An 18797-nucleotide genomic window follows, 5' to 3' on the forward strand; every position below is an offset into this window, starting at 1 on the left:
AAGAACTGGAAATGCAGCACAGAATGTGATCATTCACTTTTTAAAATAAACCAATGATGCAGGGATGTAAAAAAGGTTTTGTTTTATTCAAACGAATGAAAAAATTATCTACAAGCGACATTACTAGTCGTCATATTTTTATGACCATGTTCATGTTACAGTGTATTCCAGCACAAATGCATTTTTTAATAATCTAAGTATCCACATGTAATGTAATATGGGACTGACAAACAAAGTGTAGAAATTAGTACAGAGAGGCACAGAAGCACACAGCCTTTAACAAAAGTAAAGCAACAGGTTTGATCGTATCAAGCGAAAAAGGAATGAAAAGTCATCAGCCGCTGATGAAACACAGACACAGATCTGAGGCAGTGTTCATGAGCCCAGCCGGTCAACCAGAGCATCGATCAGTTCCTGCTTCTTAGTACCAGTGGTCCGAATTCCAAACAGCTTACATGCGTCCTTTAGCACAGGCACGGTCAGCTTTCCCATGGTGCCGTTCTGCACGTGGGCCTTCAGCTCGTCTTCTGACAAGTCAAGCTTTGGCTTCTTCTCAGCTGCACCTCCGGTGTTTGCTTTAAGCACAGAAATGAGAAAACATTCAAAATGATGTTAAAAAACAAACACACAGCTTTCCCCCGCTGCACACTGGAGGATTTTCAAATCTTAACTGATTTAAAAAGCACAGGAGACCACAGACATTACAACAGTTTAATATTTAATTGTCAGAACGCACACACGAGACAATCCTGTTAAGATGCAAGATCACACTTGTGTTTAATCCATCCAGAACTACAGTGCCAAAAAGAAACGCGTGCAACAAACTTAATTTCCCACTCATATTGACATAATGGGTCAAACAAACAGTTTCTAAGTAGTGATTTTAGAGACTAGGGAACTCACAGAAACTCTTGTGTTGGTGATGTTTCCCTGTCAGCTTGCTCTTACTCATGGAATCAGAGTCTCGACTAGATTCTCCCCCAACTTGAATTCAGTCTCTGACTTCAGGGTTACCTCTGTAAACCCCTCACACTACAGGATCACTTTGCCAGATAATCTGTTCAGATGATGATCCTCTAGTGTGAGGCCAGCATTAGGTTCAGTGATGACTTGAGTTCTGACCTGTTTTGCGTTTGGCAGCTGGTTTGTTGTCTGGGTTGTAGTGGGAAGGGTAAACCAGGTCTTTAAACTCCGGCACCAAACGACCCAGACGATCGTCAATCTGTTCGTTCTTTGGCACTGAGACAGAGATGGAGAGAGACGGGGAGAAAGTGTTAGATGAAGAAACAAGCAATGGTTGTACCACCCACAGGGGTAACCAGCATCCCTGCTTTTGTCTGCATCTTACTGATTAGGTCCTCTGTATCTTCTGGAGCCATCATGTCCAGAGCCAAGGCCTCCAGGTTTCTGTAATGTTGCTGGATGACTGGGTTCTCAAACGCATCGCTCCTGTGTAAGATCACAAAGAACCAAAACATTTAACAGAAAGAAACTGATTACATTAACTCGATATGAAAGTTGCAATGTTTTATCTGAAATCTGTGTGAACAACTGAATACGTGCAGCTACCTGTATTTGAAGCGGAGTTTGGAGATGATCTCCTTCATCTTATCCACCTGTGTTTGTGAGGCCAACGGGAACTGGGGAGGATCCACCGTCCGTATATCATCAGCATATGGCAGGAAAATCATGTTGAAACCTGATACAGGCAAGAGATAATAAGTTGAAGTGAAGCTGCAGTACACTACAATGACATTACCTGTAAAGTAGTCACAAGATAGATAAGCCACACAGTGGTGGGATTTAATCAAACAGTAAACTCCCGTGGAGTGCAGCAGTTTATCACCTGGTGGTACATTCTGTACTTTCCCCTCATCGATCACTTCTTTCTGAGGCACCAGGGCAACAAATCGTGGTGGGACGTTTCGGCGTGCGATGCAACGGCACAAAGCGAACAAGTTTCTCTCGCTACACTTTCTCAGCAACGCGGAGAACAGACATGCACTTCCTGAGGAGGAGAAAACAAAATGCATAAGAGCACAAAGAACAAACAAGTTAGTGGGGCCAGCTCAATGAGACAGTTTTGATACTACATATAATATATATTGAAAAATAACCATCTATAACCATCTATCTACACTGATACGAACACTAGCATGAATGTTAAACATTAAAACACACTGTAGGAGCACCAACTGTTAAAAAACAAAAGATTCTTATACTGCTTTTAGACATGAACTCCAGGAAAATTGGGTCTGGACACACACACACCTTTAACCACATCCTCCTCAGGATAGAGAAAGAGAGAAGGCCGGATATGGTGATGCAGTTTCAGACTCTCCAAGGGTTTGAATCCGAAGAGAATCAGTCCCGGATCATCAAACCTCTTGATTGCGGCCACCTCGTCCCTCTCCATCACTATCTTCTTTTTACCATACACCTACAGCAGACACACACAAACAAAGGGCTATGACAGAAATCACTGAATAAATCCTCTGATGTGTGATGCCATCATCCACTAAATTAGCATTACATTTAGCCTGGTCTTACCTGGGCTTTCTTTATCTCACTGGGCAGCAGCAGGCTGCCGGTCTGGGTATGGAAGGTGCGGGTTTTGCTGTGCACTGGCTCGTTGGTTTCCCTGTAAAGTTTGATGGCTCCAGGTTTTCGGGCCGTCACGGCAGTGGCATAAATCCCCACGGCTACTTTTAGGTCCTCACCCAGACACAGCTTTAACCTAAGGATGGCAGGGAGGAGGAAAGAAAAGACAGATCCGTACATTTTGAAAAAGGAACTGAGAAAAAAACAGGATGCAGGGTAGCATAAAAATATTAATTTGTCACTTATCTCTACCTTGCGATGGCTCTCTTCTTCTGCTCCTTGGCGCGCACCCTCTTCTTGAGGTCCTCCATTTTTTCACACGGCTCCAGCTGCAACTCCAACTCGCTCTCATCCTCTGGTGGACTTATAATGTCACAAAAGAAGATCGAGACATCGAAGCCGCCAGGTTTCATCAGGTGCATTAAATCAATGATGACACCTAAGGAAAAAGGGATGAGTCAGGTGAGGTCACACAGGCTGAAGATACCTACCACTCCAGTTTCAGGTATTGGGATACATCCATACCACTACGTTTAGGTTTGATAACAGCATTTTCACAAGCTTTTAATTGATTTCAAATGTTACGTTCTAGACTGGAGGCTAATGCTGGTTGTTTTCTTCTGGAAGGAGTCATGTGATAAAAGCATGACTAATAAGTGAAGGCTATGTCCGGGCTGAAAACACCCAATTGTTTTAACACGTCTCAATTTCTGCCCCTCGAGACTAAAGTCCATAGTTTTTAAATGAAAACAGGCCCAGCAGCGTTTCCAAACTTCTCCCCTTCTGCAGCTCTAAAACTCCAGAGTAGTGGCCTTGTTATATCATTGCAGTCACTTCTTGTGCCATCATATGGTTGGAGAAACCGCTAGTTATACAGCACATAAAAGGTATTACAGATGTGCGTAAAAGGCCAGCAGCCTTCACTTCAGACCCACCTGTCTCTTTGAGGTCACTGGCTTTGGTGCGAGCCTGTCGATCCTTTGTACTGTCGCCTCCATGCGGCTCATCCCTGCAGGTGAAGATCATGAGCCTCTTGTGTGAGAGGCGAAGCTTGATGTCACTGTAGAGGTTGCTGCAGCACCACAGCGCGTCCCCTAATGACGTCTCTCCACTGCCCATGGTCTCTGCTGCGAGCTTTGCCCCTTTGTCCTCCATTAGAGCGTCCACTTCCTGCACTCGCTTTGCACCTATGGAAAAGGGAAATGGAAAGCAAACATGTATGTAAGGAGACCAGTGAGGGAAAAAAAAAGAATGACTGGGTATGAAGGAAAGATACTTTTTAGAAAGTTAAAACATTATATTGATGGAAAGAATTAGCGTATCAGATATTAATGAAGGGAGGCTAGTAATCTGCATTGTAGTACAGTTGATTTCTTACAGTAATAACAGTAAAAAGGTTACAAAGTTACATTTTCTATCTCTACACGTTAGAGTTATATTTGCAATTGCAGCAAAGCACGCTCGCTCTAAAATCTGACCATGTGTTGGTTTAAAAAAAAAGTGTCTCACCAGGTTCATTGAGGTCGTGGTAAACATACACGTGCTTGAATGAGTTCCTGGGGTTTTTGCTTTGTTCTGTGCCGTAGAAAACTAGAGCCACCAGGTCCCTGTGACTACTGATGATCTTACTGGTGTACACACTGCGCACAACCTACATGAACAGAAGACAGACACTTATTATCATGAGACTAATGAATGGAGTAGGGCATGTCTGAAAATAAAAACAACCAGTAATGTAATCGTATAACACTGATATGCAGCAGAAGCTTGGGTGGTTTCTTATTTATTTTATGCCCAAATAGTTCATCTTACCTGCATGGTCATGTCAAAGTTGGATGGCTGTCCGTCTTCTCCTTTGATGAACATTTCCTTGGAGGCATCAACCAAGAACACCAAACTGTCTCTTCCTGTGACTTTGTACTCTCCTAACAAGGACAGAGAGCCCAGTTTGTTTTGGTTTAGTTTTAATGGGTCAGATACTGAACAGTTGATATCAGATGCCATAACAAATGTTAAATTACATGGTGAATTGTAGTGAAATGCATTGTACTAAGATCAATGTTATTATAAAGTGTTCACATCAAAGTAGAATGTGTGAAGATTCTCAGTTATGTCATGATATCTTTTTAGTATGAAAAAACGGACAAACAAATGCAGATGAGGTAATGAAATAACTATAAAATAATACACTATGTATTATAATATACTATATAAATAATAATATGGCAGATCTGGCAAAATCAGAGTGCTGCTGTCATCTCACCTGTAGTTTGCTCTCCATCTTCCTGCTCTTCCTCTTCATCCTCGTTGTGGTAGTAGGCGTTCCACTGAGCCATTAGGACTTCTTCTGTCACAGGGGTTGAGAGCAGGAAAGAGCTTAAATACTGTTCAGTCATTTCATACTTAAACTGTGTGATATCACAGCATTCGGACAATGTCAGGCTTTAAATCCAGCCTTTATTTACACAGGAAATCCACTTTCTGTTGCAGAGGCAGTCTGGTTACATACACAAAAATCCAAACGTTTAAAAACGCACATCGTGAGTTAGCTTAGCCAGTGTGCTGAGTCAGGATCAAGCTCGGACTTCTGATCGCAGCTTCATTTTTAGTATTATGGTGCAACATGATTGTCAGCGTTGCTATGACAATGCTTTGCTGCGCTCCTTCTGAACTTTCAGCCAATGCATTAACCCTCAAACCGACTTCGCGTGGCGCTAATCTAAAAAGAGAACAACAACTCTGTCAACACTTCGATGTTTAATCAATACGTGACTAATGCTCGGCTTCAGTCATGAGTGACGCTAGCTAGCTTAGCTTCTAATTAGCCACTGCCCACTTCTTAAGGTTTTGACGTCGCTTCCTGAATATCTGTATGTTTCTAACTGAGCACGCACTCTCTCTATATTCGTCCTGAACAGAATAAGAACACAGACATTGAGTGAACTGCACAGAAACTTACTGCTGAGTTTCTCTGTTGCAGCTTCACAAACCCGGACTACTTCCGTTTCAATGGCTGGCGCTGCCACACACGGGAGCGCGCACGCACACGTCGTCGTCTATTGGCGCTCGACTGGTGAGAAAAGATACTGACCAATCGTAGCGTGGTGGGCGGGGCCGACGTGTGCCAGAGAGGCTCGTCCCCGGAAGAAAACAAAGTGTCTCCACGCGGCCGTGACAGAGATGTTGTTGTTTACAGTCCCACGGTGACACAGCACAACCAGGACGTCAGCGACAGATTCACTTTATCTTTAATGACATTTTTCAATTCAACTAGTTCAGATAGTCTCTCTTATAGTTTTATATCCCTGGTAGTTACAGCGATACGTGTTTTTTAATTCAAGTTTTGTGTGTATGTACCGGTAAGCTAGCTAACCGGCTATCTCTTGGTGGAAGTGAGTCAGCTAAAGTAAAAACCTAAGTGAACTGCAGTTGTCAGTTTTGTTGCCATGGACCAAACTGGCTCCTTCCCGGTGAAGCTGTACATTTACGACCTGTCCAGAGGAATGGCCCGACAGCTCAGCGCTGTCATGCTCGGTGAGTTTCTGGCCTTCACGAAAGCCGCCGTGAGTGCACCCGAGCCCGCGAGAGAAAGCAGGAAAGAGTGGGGATGATACTCAGGCCTATGGAGCTATGGCTTTCTTTTCTGCTATCTCGATAATTATTTGAGACGTACAAGGCTTCTGAATTAGATTTATTAACAACAAAACACGCGTCCATCAATAATTTAATGTGTTTTTTTCTCAGGGAAACACCTTGATGGGATATGGTGAGAGCAGCTTTTTCATTTATACAATCCTTTTAATATTATTGTTAATACTATTTCTACTTCTACTACTACTACTTCTACTACTACTACTTCTACTACTTCTACTACTACTACTACTTCTACTACTACTACTACTACTACTAATAACAATAATAATGAAAATAATAATAGAAATAATCTTTAGTTATATAACCCTTTTCACTAGAGGGGGCTGGTGTTAATAACAATAGGCGTAAAACACATTTCCATCAGTTGATATATATTGAAAATAAAATTGTATCACTGACTCCAAAGATGTCTTTATAAGACAATGACAAACAAATGAATGTACTTCAGGCTTAATGTTTTGCTGACTAACCATTAACTATTTATTACAGATGATTATAAATAAAAAGAAAACAGAAATAAAAACCAAATATACAGAACATTTTTTGAATACATACAAATGTGCATATTTTCTGCATTGTTCTTTCTGTAAAATTAAATTTGTCATATCTGTAACTCATCTACCAATGTGTCTGTCAATGATTCATACTATCTGCTAATCAATATACCAGCCGGGCTCTACTTTACAAAGGTTTGATTTTATAGGAAAACATTCTTTTGTGTGTTACAGGCACACCGCGATTGTGGTCCATGGAAAGGAGTACTTCTTTGTTGGAGAAGGCATCAACAGTTGTTCACCTGTAAGAATCAACTTCATCCTTTGACCCAACTCTAAAGTACATCAAGCATTACTGTTTGTGACTGTTAATGCTGTATGTGAATAATTTAATGAATCAAGAAGCTTTTGTCTAAGTTATGGAAACATGGTGTACACTGAGGTGTGTGTGGTGTCCTAGGGTGGTACCCCTTTGGGTGAGCCTGACTCCGTTGTGGACCTGGGCATCACTGAGGTTCCTGCAGAGATCTTCATTGAGTATCTGACTTCACTTGCAGAGTCCGCATACAGGTAAAAGCTCCAGCTCACCTGACACTGTAAATCCAATCCAATAGATGTCAGGCCGTGGAGTGTGTCTTTAAAATGTTAAAAATGTTTATATTAGCACTATATCATAGTTGTTGTAGTTATAGGCAATAGTTTCTGTGTTTTGGAAAACATTTTAATGCATATATGCCAACATAACTTGGAACATTAAATTAGGACTCAAATGAAACAATAAATAATTGCAGCACAAATGCTTTGCTGCTGCTCTAAGTCTTCACAAATACTAGTATTACAGCATATTTTAATGTATAAATCTTTGACTTTGATTATTAGTGATCCCAATAAATATTTTATATATAAAAAAACCCATTAATCTTGAATTCCATAAGCTTAAATTTACAGAAAACATGTAGACGATGGAAGTAAAGCGGCCGCCAAAGTGTCTCTATCTGGTTTTTTTCTTGCCACTCACTCACCCCTCTACACCCTGTCTGGCCGCTTTTCTCTAAATATATGTCCCTGTCTGCTTTGTTCCTCTCTTCTTCTTTCTCTGGGTTCACAGCAGTGACAAGTACAAGTTGTTCGAGCACAACTGCAACAGTTTCAGCAACGAGGTGGCTCAATTCCTAACAGGCAAAAAGATCCCATCGTACATTACAGACCTTCCATCTGAAGTACTGTCCACGTGAGTTGACTCAATGTAATAAGCACCACAAAACACCAAAGCTCTTATTTTCCTCTCAACCTTACTTTGTGTCTTTGTTGCTAAACTCTCTGCATTTACTGATCCTTGCCACAAATCTAGAAATCTTCAGTTCCTAGTGTATAGTTTAGATTTAATATTATTGTTATATGATGCAAAACCAATCCACTAAGAAGTTGACAATTTGTGTGCAAAGTTTTACAAAAGTGTTCATCTTTGCATTCTCTGCATTCGTTTTTCCTTTGGCCCCTGTCACTCACACTCAGTTCATGTGGATGCTCTCAAGGAAATCATAGTTGTCCAAATGCTGTCAGGTGTTCTTCTCTGACTCGACTGTGAGAAGCACAGCTAATGCAATCATCTTTTCAAAATAGAACTTCAAATGGACTTTGTTTCCAGTCTTATCGACCACTCAAAGTGCTTTACAGCGCAAGTTGAATTAGCCTATTTACACATATTGGGGGTTCAGTTTCTACATTACAGAATGCAGACTGGATGAGCCGGGGAAAGAACCACTGACCCTCTGGGTAATAGACGACCCTCTCTACCTCCTGAGCCACAGTCAAATACCTCCACCAAGGCTGTTTGGCCACTTTACCAGCATATTGCATATCTTATTGAGATGAGGTTCCACATCAGATATACAAACATTTTCTTTTTATGAGAATAACAGAAAACACCCTTGCTATGTTCAAGAAATAAAACAAATTTGAATAGGTTGTTCCTTGGTCAGGCCACAACTGTCTGATATACAGACAGGCAATGGAAACATAACCTCTTTGATGGAGTTAACAACATTCTGCACTAATTTGCTGGTCAGAGTTTTTCTTGTGATTCGATGACCACATAACCGCTCCCTCTCTCTCTCTCTCTCTCTCTCTCTCTCTCTCTCTCCCTGTGCTTCTCTGTCTCAATCGGATCTCATTACACTTGATGTATTTATTTGATTTCTTACGTTCCCTTCCCCAGCTCGCATACTTTAATCCATTCAGACTTTTTCTAGGCCTCTTTATTTCAGTGTAACTCTTCTTTCTGCTGTGTTTCCTCTTTAGGCCGTTTGGCCAGGCTCTCCGTCCCTTACTGGATTCCGTCGTCATTAATCCTGGAGGCAGCAACATAACCGGACAGCGATAGACAGGGCTCTGTATATTTATGAAGATATATTCATTCAAGGGTTTGAGTGAGAGTGGGACTCTTTGTGAACACAAGTGGAGTTAGTTATCACATGTTCCCATCCCATCATCTCCTTGTGGTCAGTCAGGCTGGCTAAAAGCCTTTTTCGTTTTCCTTGCACAGCCTCTCTTCATCAGTGGGGATGCTGTTAATTGCAGTTTATCACAATTCTCCTGACGTTTGCAAAGTTATGCTCCAATCTGAATTTTAAATGGGTGTTAATGGGTTTTATCATGTGTCCAAGGGTTTCTAATCCTCTAAATGTGTTACTGTTTATTAACTGATTTTACAGAACCACTTGGCTCTGTTTAAAAACCACAAAGACAAAACAAATCAAGGCCATGGTGCCAGATTGGAGCTAATTCAGCAGTTCATGAGAAGTTAGCAAGATAAATCTACAATATTAGGACATTTTAGTCTCTTCACACAAACCTACAAGGCCAAAGTTTAACCTCATTGGCAGAGCTGACAGATCGTTTTATTCTGAAACCACCGGGACACGTTTCTTCCACAATCAGCTGGGGGTCATCTGAATATAACTTCAGTGCTTTTCAGCTCACTGCTGTACACAGGCAATGGGATGGTTAACGCTGTCATTTCCTGTTTTCATTTTTTATTTTTTCCTTCCCTGTGGAGTTTATTTTGACAGGACTTTACTCAAAGGGCAGGGTCAGAGTACGTTAAAGTTAGAAATGAAGTAATCAGTCTCTCAGTGAAGTATCTCATTGTATTGGACCAAATGAGGTCCTGTGTTATCTGGACCAAGTTTTTAACCTCTGAGACACTTCAATCAAAAACAATCTAATGACGACAGGGCATGTTAGTGCTACTTTAGATATGGGACCAATCATTTTTCATCTTTACTTCTTTCATTCGCTTTATTTTTGATGGTTAGTTCAGTTTATAAAGATCGACTGTTACATATCCAGGACTTATGTCAAATGGTATTGACCATTGAAGGGTTTGTGAAGTTTGTAGCCAGACACAGTAGATTATATGCACAGTAGGTGTTAGGATAACAACCACTTCACTCTTCACTCCACTATGATATCACTATGGTGTGATATATATCTACCATCCACTTTTGTTCTCAGCTTGTTCTCATATTAGAACAAAATTCTTTTTGTGTTCAATAATCTTCCTTTGACTTTGAAATATTAATTCTTATTGGAATATACTTTTAACTATTGCACATACTTATTAACAATGCTTAAAGCTTAAGAAGAATGAAATCAAATTAACGTCTCCATAAGATGTAATTGTCTTGAATTCCATTGTTCAAGGTTGGAATTATTTTAATAAAGTATTTAATATGATTCTATTTTATTTTTGATATGTGGCAATTGCATGAAGCAGTTGGTGGGGGGGGGTAAATCTCTCATATTGACATGCAGAGAGGAATCAATATAAACGTTCATATTCAAACTTTAACATATTATTGACAAACATGTCTGAGCTGTTATTGAAAAGTAAAAACACTGATTGTGACAGTTGAGATTTGACTTTTGAAACTTTTCAGTGCATTTTTAACATTTTACTGTTCTGTTGACGATGGCGTATGACTTTTCATTTGATAATGACTAAGAATTATTCCTTTAAAATAAGGAGAGCCATATTCTAGGATACATTGAGTTTATGCAGTATCAAAAACAGCCACAAGGTGGCACTACTGGTGCAGTGGTAAACTCAAGGCACACAAATCACAAGAATCTTGAATGCGTTTACATTTTTAACATTTCCAGGTGAATTAGTGGTTACTGGGACACGGGTGCATTTCAGATCTCGACTGGGAAAGTCTTGGACAAATGATCAACTTCAGAACCAAATCAACTACTGTAATTAGGATATTTTATGGTGAAAGTAACTTGATCCAACTAAGAACATCTGGCTGCTGTCAAGCTGTCAGTCACTTTTTGGCTGCGGGGAGTGTTGTATAGTAAGTAGTCGACCCAGTTAGGTTCCTGCTGCATGATGGGAGTGTATCAACGTCTCTTTGATACAAACGCGAATCAAACCAAAGCCTTGTGTTATTTTTACATTTTAATATTTAATCTTCAAAAGTGACTTTGATTACTCAACAGTCGCTGCAAAGAACATCTCAAGAGCATTTTGAGTATAAATCAGTTCTTTTTTTAAATAAGAAGTACAGGTACATACAGTATATACACTTTTTTTGCTACATACTGTATATCACACCAAACCACTTTCGATTAACTTGACTATCATATTCGTATTTGTACATTTATCTATAGTTGTGTTCTGTTATGTAGCCTGTCGCTTAACAGACACTGCAAGACGATCACCTGCAGAGGTTCATAGATTGCCATCGTGGGATGAATTCCCTCTTTTCAGTCGGTGCTAGGAAATGAATTGAATGCAGTTAAACACAGACAGTATGAAATATAACAATCTCCTGTGCATGGAACTGCAACGTGCACACATGTTCCACTACTGGCTTTTGCACAACATCCCAGTCACTATTGTGTAGTTACACAAAAGATTACCAATGGTTTAGAATTGCAGTCCATCTGATCTGTGATTGCTTTGGCCTTCACTACAGTTCATTGTTTTTGCCACAGATGTGAAAACTCTCTAAAAAAAAACATACTGTACCTTCACTATTGCACATTAGAAAATTGCACACAAGTCAGTTAATATAGAAATGTTTCATGTTACTAAAATCATCAACATGAAATAAAAGATTCAGTTAAAATGTGACTGCAATTATAGTAAATACTCTTAAAATAACCTAGTTCATAAAGCCCTTATTTAACCAAAATATACATCGGGATTTCAATTAAATAAGCATATTTACACTAAATTCATAAATAAAGCAGAACGCGTGATTTTTCAGAGGTTTGCACAATATGAAAGCTAAAAAAATGTCATATTCAAAGACACTGAATCAAAATGCAAACGTCAAACATTTATATTCAACTCATGAAAAAAGTGGCTTTTCCAGCTACGGAGAACAGAGGGACAGAAAACGACTTCATCAAGAGAGAAAAATCGGAAGCACTTGTTCACAGCAAGGAACTAAACCGCTATTGCTTATGAAACTGATTTTGTTTCTTTCAACCAGCAGATGTCAAGATTTGAAGCTTCCAACATTTAGCATGTAGAGGGAATGGTGCCCAGGATGCTTTGCTGCATTTGTGATTAGAATGAAGGAGTGGTTTCAGGCGTGGGGACTCTTTTGCATCTAAGTATGTGAGGAGGAGAGCGACAGTCAGTCACATGGTCATTAATTAACAATTTGCCAAAACGTAACATACTGTAGTGATAATTAAAGTGTGTGTGTGAGAGAGTGAACGAGGGTAAGGGGCTCGGCCTGCATCAATCAACTGTAAGATCTGGTTTTGATTCGACACTGCGGCTTACAACCATAGACAGTAAATTAAGATGGATGACTTGTCTCCACTTCCTCTCTCTATCCAGAAATTCAGCCAAAATATACAGGATATGAATGCTGCCATCTTGGGCATTTGGATTCAGAGTTTGTAGAGTAGTGAGAGTAGAAAGTGGATCGGCTTCGTCCATCTTTATTTACATATTGTGATCCAGACACCAAAGCCTGAAGCAACTTCAGATGAGGAGAATCAGAACCTTTTAAACAATAAAATCCTTTACGTAAGTTTAAACTTCTGCTATGACCTGTAGCTTTAAGATTAAATGAAAGTGCAGTGATGAACACACAGAGACTTTTCAGTTGCCTCTGCAGCGTCTCTCAGCTCAGAGAAGTGAAAAGAGAGTAGTTTAGACTTTGATTTGTCAGATGTCCAGAGACAAAATGAACAATAACGTCGCATAGACTCTTATTCATGTGTAACTACACAAATGTAGGTGTTGTTCTCATCTCTGCTGCCCGCAAGTGGCCAAAGAATCCACTCAAATACAGACTACAGAATGTGTCTGGAACCACTTTTCCCTTCTAACTTGTTAACGTGTCAGATAACTGTGAGCATTTTAATGTTACAGCTTCGTCACTTGTCGTCTTCAGGCTCATGTGCCTGTTCTTCCTTAATATGCAGCATGATATAAAAAGGATGTGAGGGAGGTGAACCCTGCAGCTCCGACTTCAGCTCTTGTTTCTCAGGAAATCAGGACAGAAAAACAGTCATGTTTACTAAATGTAAAAAAAACAACAACACTCATTTACATTTTGCATATCAGTCGCTCGTAGGGTCTGATTCATCAGTTCATGTGGGCGGTGAAGTCTCCAAAAGCTCTTACCGGAATTTGATTTGATAAAATAAGGTGTATTTACGGACTTCAGTGACAAAGTGACATGTTGCTTTACTGAAGCCCCACACAGTGTGTGTTTGAAGCTGTTTATGTAAATGCAGTTCTGCTTAAGAGGTGATTGTTGTCACCACTCGTATAGTAATGCTGTTATATTAAGCGTTTTCTCTATTGTGTTAGTTCTCTAAGGAAGAGAGTATTAGGGCCAGGCAGAAGAAAAAAATGAGAGGAGTAGAATTTGTTTCTTCCCATTTTGCATCGACAATGAAGTTGAAATTTTAAAAGTAAAGTCTTTTAAGAATATATCAAACTACTAATGTTAATGCATATGACACCGTGTGATCTTCAGTATCAGGTCTTTGAAGAGCTGGGACAGATTGAACACTTGCAGCTGGATTTTTATTTGAATTTGTTCTCGATATTTCTCCCACACAAAATAAACAGATAGGATTCAACCCTCTGAATTCGTTTTGTTTTTAAGTCTAGTGAAGCCAAAGCGTCTTGATCTTATGCCTGACCCTGATACTCTTCTGTAGTTCTCTGTTCTTTTGAAATTGTATTGCAACAAAACCACTCTTTACCTTATAAAAAGTCCTGCATCATACCCCCCCCCCCCCTTCTCTTTCAGCACAAATGTTATGGAAGCATTTCTGCACACGTGCAATCATTGTTAGCGGTTCACTTCATCGCCCAGTCCCTCAGGGCATCGCAGACTTAAACCTTCACCAACAAGTACGGTGGAAGCGCTGCAATAACTGTCGCTTGTTCGCAGCAGCAGCCACAGCTCGGCACAGTGTCCTTTGCTGTCCAGCTTTCACAGACGAAATGAGAAATGTCTAAAGCCCCAGGCCTGGAAATGCCTCAGTGAATTCCCCTGCAATGGTGCCTGCGGGAAGGAATTTACACACAGGGGTCCACACGTCCACACTCTGTGAGTTCTGACCCAGACAGGTCTGTAGTGAGAGACCCAGATCCACAGTGACTCCTTCCCTTTTCTTCCCCCAAGGAAGGAAAACATGTGGCCATGCACGTTAGTTTTTCTATTTTTCTCTACTCCCTTTCTCTTCTTTTCTAAAGAGAACCCAGCCTCTGGCTCTTACGCTGTCCCTCTCTTTCCCTCTCTCTACCTCTCTGGTTGGGATGGAGGCTGATGGGAGCTGACATGATGGTGGCATTGTCCTCATCGTCGAGTTAATGTGACCCCGGGGATGTTGTCCCTGTACGCTTAGCCTGATGGCACAGAATGCAAAAATGCTTCGACTTGGAATGTGGGTGAGGGAGGCCGAGAGGGGATGGAGAGGAGCAGCTGTGCATGGAGGTAGACCGAGAGATGCAACAGAGTGGTAGAAGTGTTTTTACAATAACAGAAGGAAATAACTGATCAAAAAAAGCATCTATGGGGCCTGGAAATCACCTGAATGGTTTTACTGTCGCTAAATGAATATAGATTACATGGAGCTTATCTAACGTCGTTTTTAAATCTTCTCTAAATGAAATTTTAATGCCCTGATGACTTTTCTGAGATCTGTGATCCGGTTAACTAAGGTAGATTATAATTCATAGAGATTTTACATTACTGAGAATACTTCTTACTTTGCAATTTTTCCGAATCTGATTTCATGTAGAAAAAATAGAAAAAACCCATTTGCTGCAGCTGTGAATTCCAAACCTCTCAACCACTGAAAAGAAATGTAGGGAAAAACAAAACGAAAAACCCTCATGCTTTAAAAAGCTGTATTATTATTATTCCAGGGTTTTCAGATCTAATTGTCCATTGAGACATCACCATTTTGCTTTCTACCATTGTTTCAATTGAATTTCTGCTTTAATTGACAAGCTTACGTCCCTGTCCAACATTTTTCAACCTGGGCCCTATGTTTATAAATGTGGGCGTGTAAACGAATGGCGCTTACAAAAACCTTTGGAATCATGGCTGAATCTTGATGGAGCATTTGATTTCTCCTTGGCTGTCGCTACTTGTTTGGGCTACGGACAAAGAGAGATGAGATTCCTCATTGAGCGACACATGTGCAATGTGTCGCAAGGCGATAAACTGGACTGATTCCTAAAGTTTCATTAATTTACACACATTTATTTCCATAGAGCCCAGGTTGAAAAATACTGGAGAATTCCCTTTAATCACTATGGCTTTTCTGTAGAAATCTTGATTGATGCCATTCTCATGTCTTATTCTAAGTATGAAGCTACAACCAGCTGCCGGACCGGACATATGACAATGATGTTGCTGTTGTAAAATATATTTAAAATGATTTCCTGAGTTCTAACTATTCGATCTGCAGGTGAACCACAACTTGTAACAATGTTACAAACCACATTTACATCAAATGAATGAAAATAGCTGCATGTTTCTACAGCCAATATCTTTTTGAATCAACTGCGTCAAAAAGTATTACCCCCAGTTTTTTCAGGTTTGGGCCAAATATAGAATATTTCGAAACCATTACTATGAACTGGATTGTTATTTTTCCGCCTGATGAACTTACAGCACTTTCACCAGAGTTTCTTTGCTAAGTTTCTCTTCCTGCCAAATCTGACCTGAAACATGTAAAACCTCATCGCAGATAAAGTCAAAAACTGCTCGAGTTGATGCAAATAGGATTTTTGTTTTTCTCTTTTCTTATCCATATTCCCACAAGGCCTGTACAATCACACTGAAACCACACTGCAGCATTGAAACTGTGGTGGTTGAGAATCTATGAAGGTCGTGAGACCCACTGGAACCTGAGTGGTTTGGAGCAACCTCGGAAGATTTATATAGACTCTATATACTTTATATGATCAATGTACAATACCCTTGTGAGTCCAATAATCCCATTTACTACCTGAGGTAGTGTTTCTACTACACTGTTTTCACCCCTTAATCTCACTGTTTCCACTTTCATTTCCTACATCTGATTTTGATTTCCCGTTCAATATCGCTCACTTGCTGGGGCCAACTGTCCCAAACTCTGGCATTTAGCTAACACCAAAGCCTTTTGTTAGCCTGTGTATCACAGAAGGCCGCTCTCTGAGGTGATGGCACTCAAACGGTCACCTCAGTCGTACTGTGGGTGGAGTAGCTCTTTTGCCTGGTATGGTGGTAATAAGGGGGTTGAGATGGGTGTTGCCCCTGGACATGCTGCCGCAGCCCCTGTTCTGCTCCCCCCGCAGCTCCTCCGTACATCCCTCCATAGGGCTGACTGAAGAGATCCGACATATTCTCTATGCTCTGCTGCCTCCGGGTCGAGTAGCCGTGTCTTCGGATGGAGCTGTGCGTGGAGGAGCTGTGCATGGAGGAGCTGTGCCCTGGGGCAGAGGTCTGCCTATGGACATGGCGGCCAGTCGGCTCCCAGACTTTGAAGGCCGAGCTGGAAAGGAGCGGGTGTGTGGTTGTCTTCGGGAGGTGTGAGTGCTCCAGATGGCTGGAGGGGATGGAGATGGACAACGGGGCATGGAGGTTGTGGTGCACTGGCAGGGGCTGGTGGATGTAGGACTTCTCTTTGGGTGGAACTGGTACAGGCTGGAAAGCAGGAGGCGCCACAGGTTGGTAGTGAGAGAAGTCCATGAGTGGGAAGCTCTTGTAGTAGCTACGAGACGCACTGTCCGCTGTAATGAAAGAATGAAGACAGTTTGTGAGAAAAACTAACACCTAGTGCGTGAAGTATTCATCAGAAAGACATGGGATCATTTTGGTTTTCACAGCATTGTTCATTTCATAGCGTTGGACACGCTGTCTGAGTCAATCATGTAAATGTGTTTGTACTTCATCACTGCTAAAAGACGTCACAAGAGGCAAGAAAAGTGAATTTGTTTTCTGAGTTAGTCATTCTCATTTGGTTGAAAATATTTACACCAACGCCAACATTAGTTCCCAAACTCTCAGTCAACATCAATTACAGTTTACAAATGGAGAAGTCCTGCAACTAGTTCCCTAAAGGACACAGACATTTTGTTTATTTCAACTTTATATTTTTACATATTATTACCTGTCTGACCACCTGACCACTCCTCATCCATCTGTGTTGCAGGGATGCTATGTTCCCAAATCTCTTATCTTTACTTGTTAACATGACAGAACCAGAGACCATCCAAAGGTGTGAAAATAAGTTAAATAAATTGAACTTTTCCTTTCATTTTCTCTACTTTCTGTTTGTGTTCTTGAACAACTAGGCCAGAAAAGCAAACACATGCTATATTGAGCCGTTTTTAAACTTGTTTATCCTTAAGAGTCATTTTCAATTTGTCACAGTCTGATGCACGTCTGAGTCACAAACAGAAGCAGCCTAGAATGAACTGTCTATGTGCAAACACAGAGTTTGTCATTGTTGGAACACTGATGACTGAATCACACTTACTCCATTATGCATTTATGTTAGGACCTCCCGGCTCCAAACTGTCACAAATGTCTGCTTCGTTTGCACCTCAAAGTACGTTGAGAAACTTGTAAAGGGAGGTCATGAAACTCTAATGAAATGACACACTTTTGTTATTACAAATTAAAACTTCAAATTGTTAGAACTACAACTCTCCATTGATCACTTAAATACACACAACCTAGCTTGGTCTTCTGTTAGGACCACAGACTGTATATAAAGATGGACAACATGTCTTTTCTTGCTCCCACTAATAATAAATGAAGCCAAAATAGAGTTGTTATGTCATCCATCTTTTTATACATTCAATAAGTATGACCTACTTACAGTGGCTACCCGTATGACGGTACAGAAAAAATAAAAAGTATAAAATCAGGGCCTTGTGGGAAAGGTTAGTTCTAGGGTCATTTAAAGGATTTTTGTTTATTTCGAGAATAAGATCGTGATTTAATGAGAAAGAAGTCATAACATCACAAGAATAGAGTTGTAATTTAATGTGAAAATATGTATAATATTATGTGGGAAAGAAAAAACTTTTTAAGAAATAACTAGCAAGAAGAACTTTGTGGTGTCTCCCATTGCAAATAAAATTGACTATAATGTCTCTAAAATGGAAAATGAGGTGTTTGAATGTAAAAAATAATCAAATGTAAAATAAAAACTTAATGTAAAAAACAGATGGTGGTGAAAAATGGTCACAGTGAGAGGGCGGGTTTGAAGAAGATCAGAAAGTAAAGCTGGTGATTTAGGTATTTCTAGTTGGTGAATCATTCCTCTCACTGGGACAAAGGACGGCAGAAGACGGGGGGAGTGCGGTGAGGAGGGAGAAGAAACTGAGGAGTGTAATAGAGATGATGGAGGTTAAAGTATGTGTCAGGATGTGGAGATATAGCAAAGACGGTTTATAAATACCCTTGCCCTGAGTCCAGAGTGTGCGTGTGTGTGTGTGTGCACGCAGCATGAATGTCACAGAACACTGAGGTCATCGCTGCTAACTCAATGGCTACATGA

General features: G+C 40.5%; 3 protein-coding genes across 4 annotated transcripts in view; 1 reads left to right on the top strand and 2 right to left on the bottom strand.

The window, feature by feature from the left end:
• Positions 1-65: 65 nt before the first annotated feature.
• On the bottom strand, positions 66-5688 carry xrcc6 (X-ray repair complementing defective repair in Chinese hamster cells 6). Of its 2 annotated transcripts, none has more exons than XM_020082673.2 (13): positions 5561-5688; positions 4865-4948; positions 4414-4526; positions 4111-4252; positions 3537-3788; positions 2854-3040; positions 2551-2737; positions 2272-2440; positions 1847-2008; positions 1570-1699; positions 1349-1449; positions 1123-1239; positions 66-575 (listed from the first exon to the last, which is right to left on the bottom strand). In XM_020082673.2, the coding sequence occupies exons 2-13, from the start codon at positions 4935-4937 to the stop codon at positions 376-378; spliced, it is 1833 nt and encodes a 610-aa protein (XP_019938232.2). In that variant the 5' UTR covers positions 4938-4948; positions 5561-5688; the 3' UTR covers positions 66-375. The 2 variants fall into 2 exon arrangements, with proteins under 2 accessions (XP_019938232.2, XP_019938233.2); XM_020082674.2 differs by having other exon boundaries at positions 4865-4945; positions 5561-5633.
• Positions 5689-5758: 70 nt separating this feature from the next.
• On the top strand, positions 5759-10487 carry desi1b (desumoylating isopeptidase 1b). The gene is made up of 6 exons (XM_020082671.2): positions 5759-6135; positions 6346-6367; positions 6984-7053; positions 7210-7319; positions 7858-7980; positions 9051-10487. Exons 1-6 carry the CDS (start codon positions 6048-6050, stop codon positions 9130-9132), a joined length of 495 nt encoding a protein of 164 aa, XP_019938230.1. The 5' UTR covers positions 5759-6047; the 3' UTR covers positions 9133-10487.
• The window catches only part of shisa8b (shisa family member 8b), a 32595-nt gene continuing 23553 nt past the window's right edge, over positions 9756-18797 (bottom strand). The window contains exon 5 of the mRNA XM_069517051.1: positions 9756-17019. Coding sequence (XP_069373152.1) covers positions 16457-17019 — 563 coding nt within the window. The 3' untranslated portion in view covers positions 9756-16456. The remainder of the gene's footprint in view (positions 17020-18797) is intronic.

Source organism: Paralichthys olivaceus, chromosome 21 (assembly GCF_024713975.1).
Source record: "Paralichthys olivaceus isolate ysfri-2021 chromosome 21, ASM2471397v2, whole genome shotgun sequence".
Classification (NCBI taxonomy): domain Eukaryota; kingdom Metazoa; phylum Chordata; class Actinopteri; order Pleuronectiformes; family Paralichthyidae; genus Paralichthys; species Paralichthys olivaceus.

Bases quoted from the DNA above. Each gene is read 5' to 3' on its own strand.
- xrcc6 (XM_020082673.2), bottom strand. From the start codon at position 4,937: ATGGCTCAGTGGAACGCCTACTACCACAACGAGGATGAAGAGGAAGAG. The intron at 3,041-3,536 runs GTGGGTCTGAAG...CTTTTTCCTTAG, and splicing joins CAGTGACCTCAAAGAGACAG to GTGTCATCATTGATTTAATG. The intron at 1,450-1,569 runs GTAGCTGCACGT...GATCTTACACAG, and splicing joins AAACTCCGCTTCAAATACAG to GAGCGATGCGTTTGAGAACC.
- desi1b (XM_020082671.2), top strand. From the start codon at position 6,048: ATGGACCAAACTGGCTCCTTCCCGGTGAAGCTGTACATTTACGACCTG. The intron at 7,054-7,209 runs GTAAGAATCAAC...GTGGTGTCCTAG, and splicing joins GCATCAACAGTTGTTCACCT to GGTGGTACCCCTTTGGGTGA. The intron at 7,981-9,050 runs GTGAGTTGACTC...TTTCCTCTTTAG, and splicing joins CCATCTGAAGTACTGTCCAC to GCCGTTTGGCCAGGCTCTCC.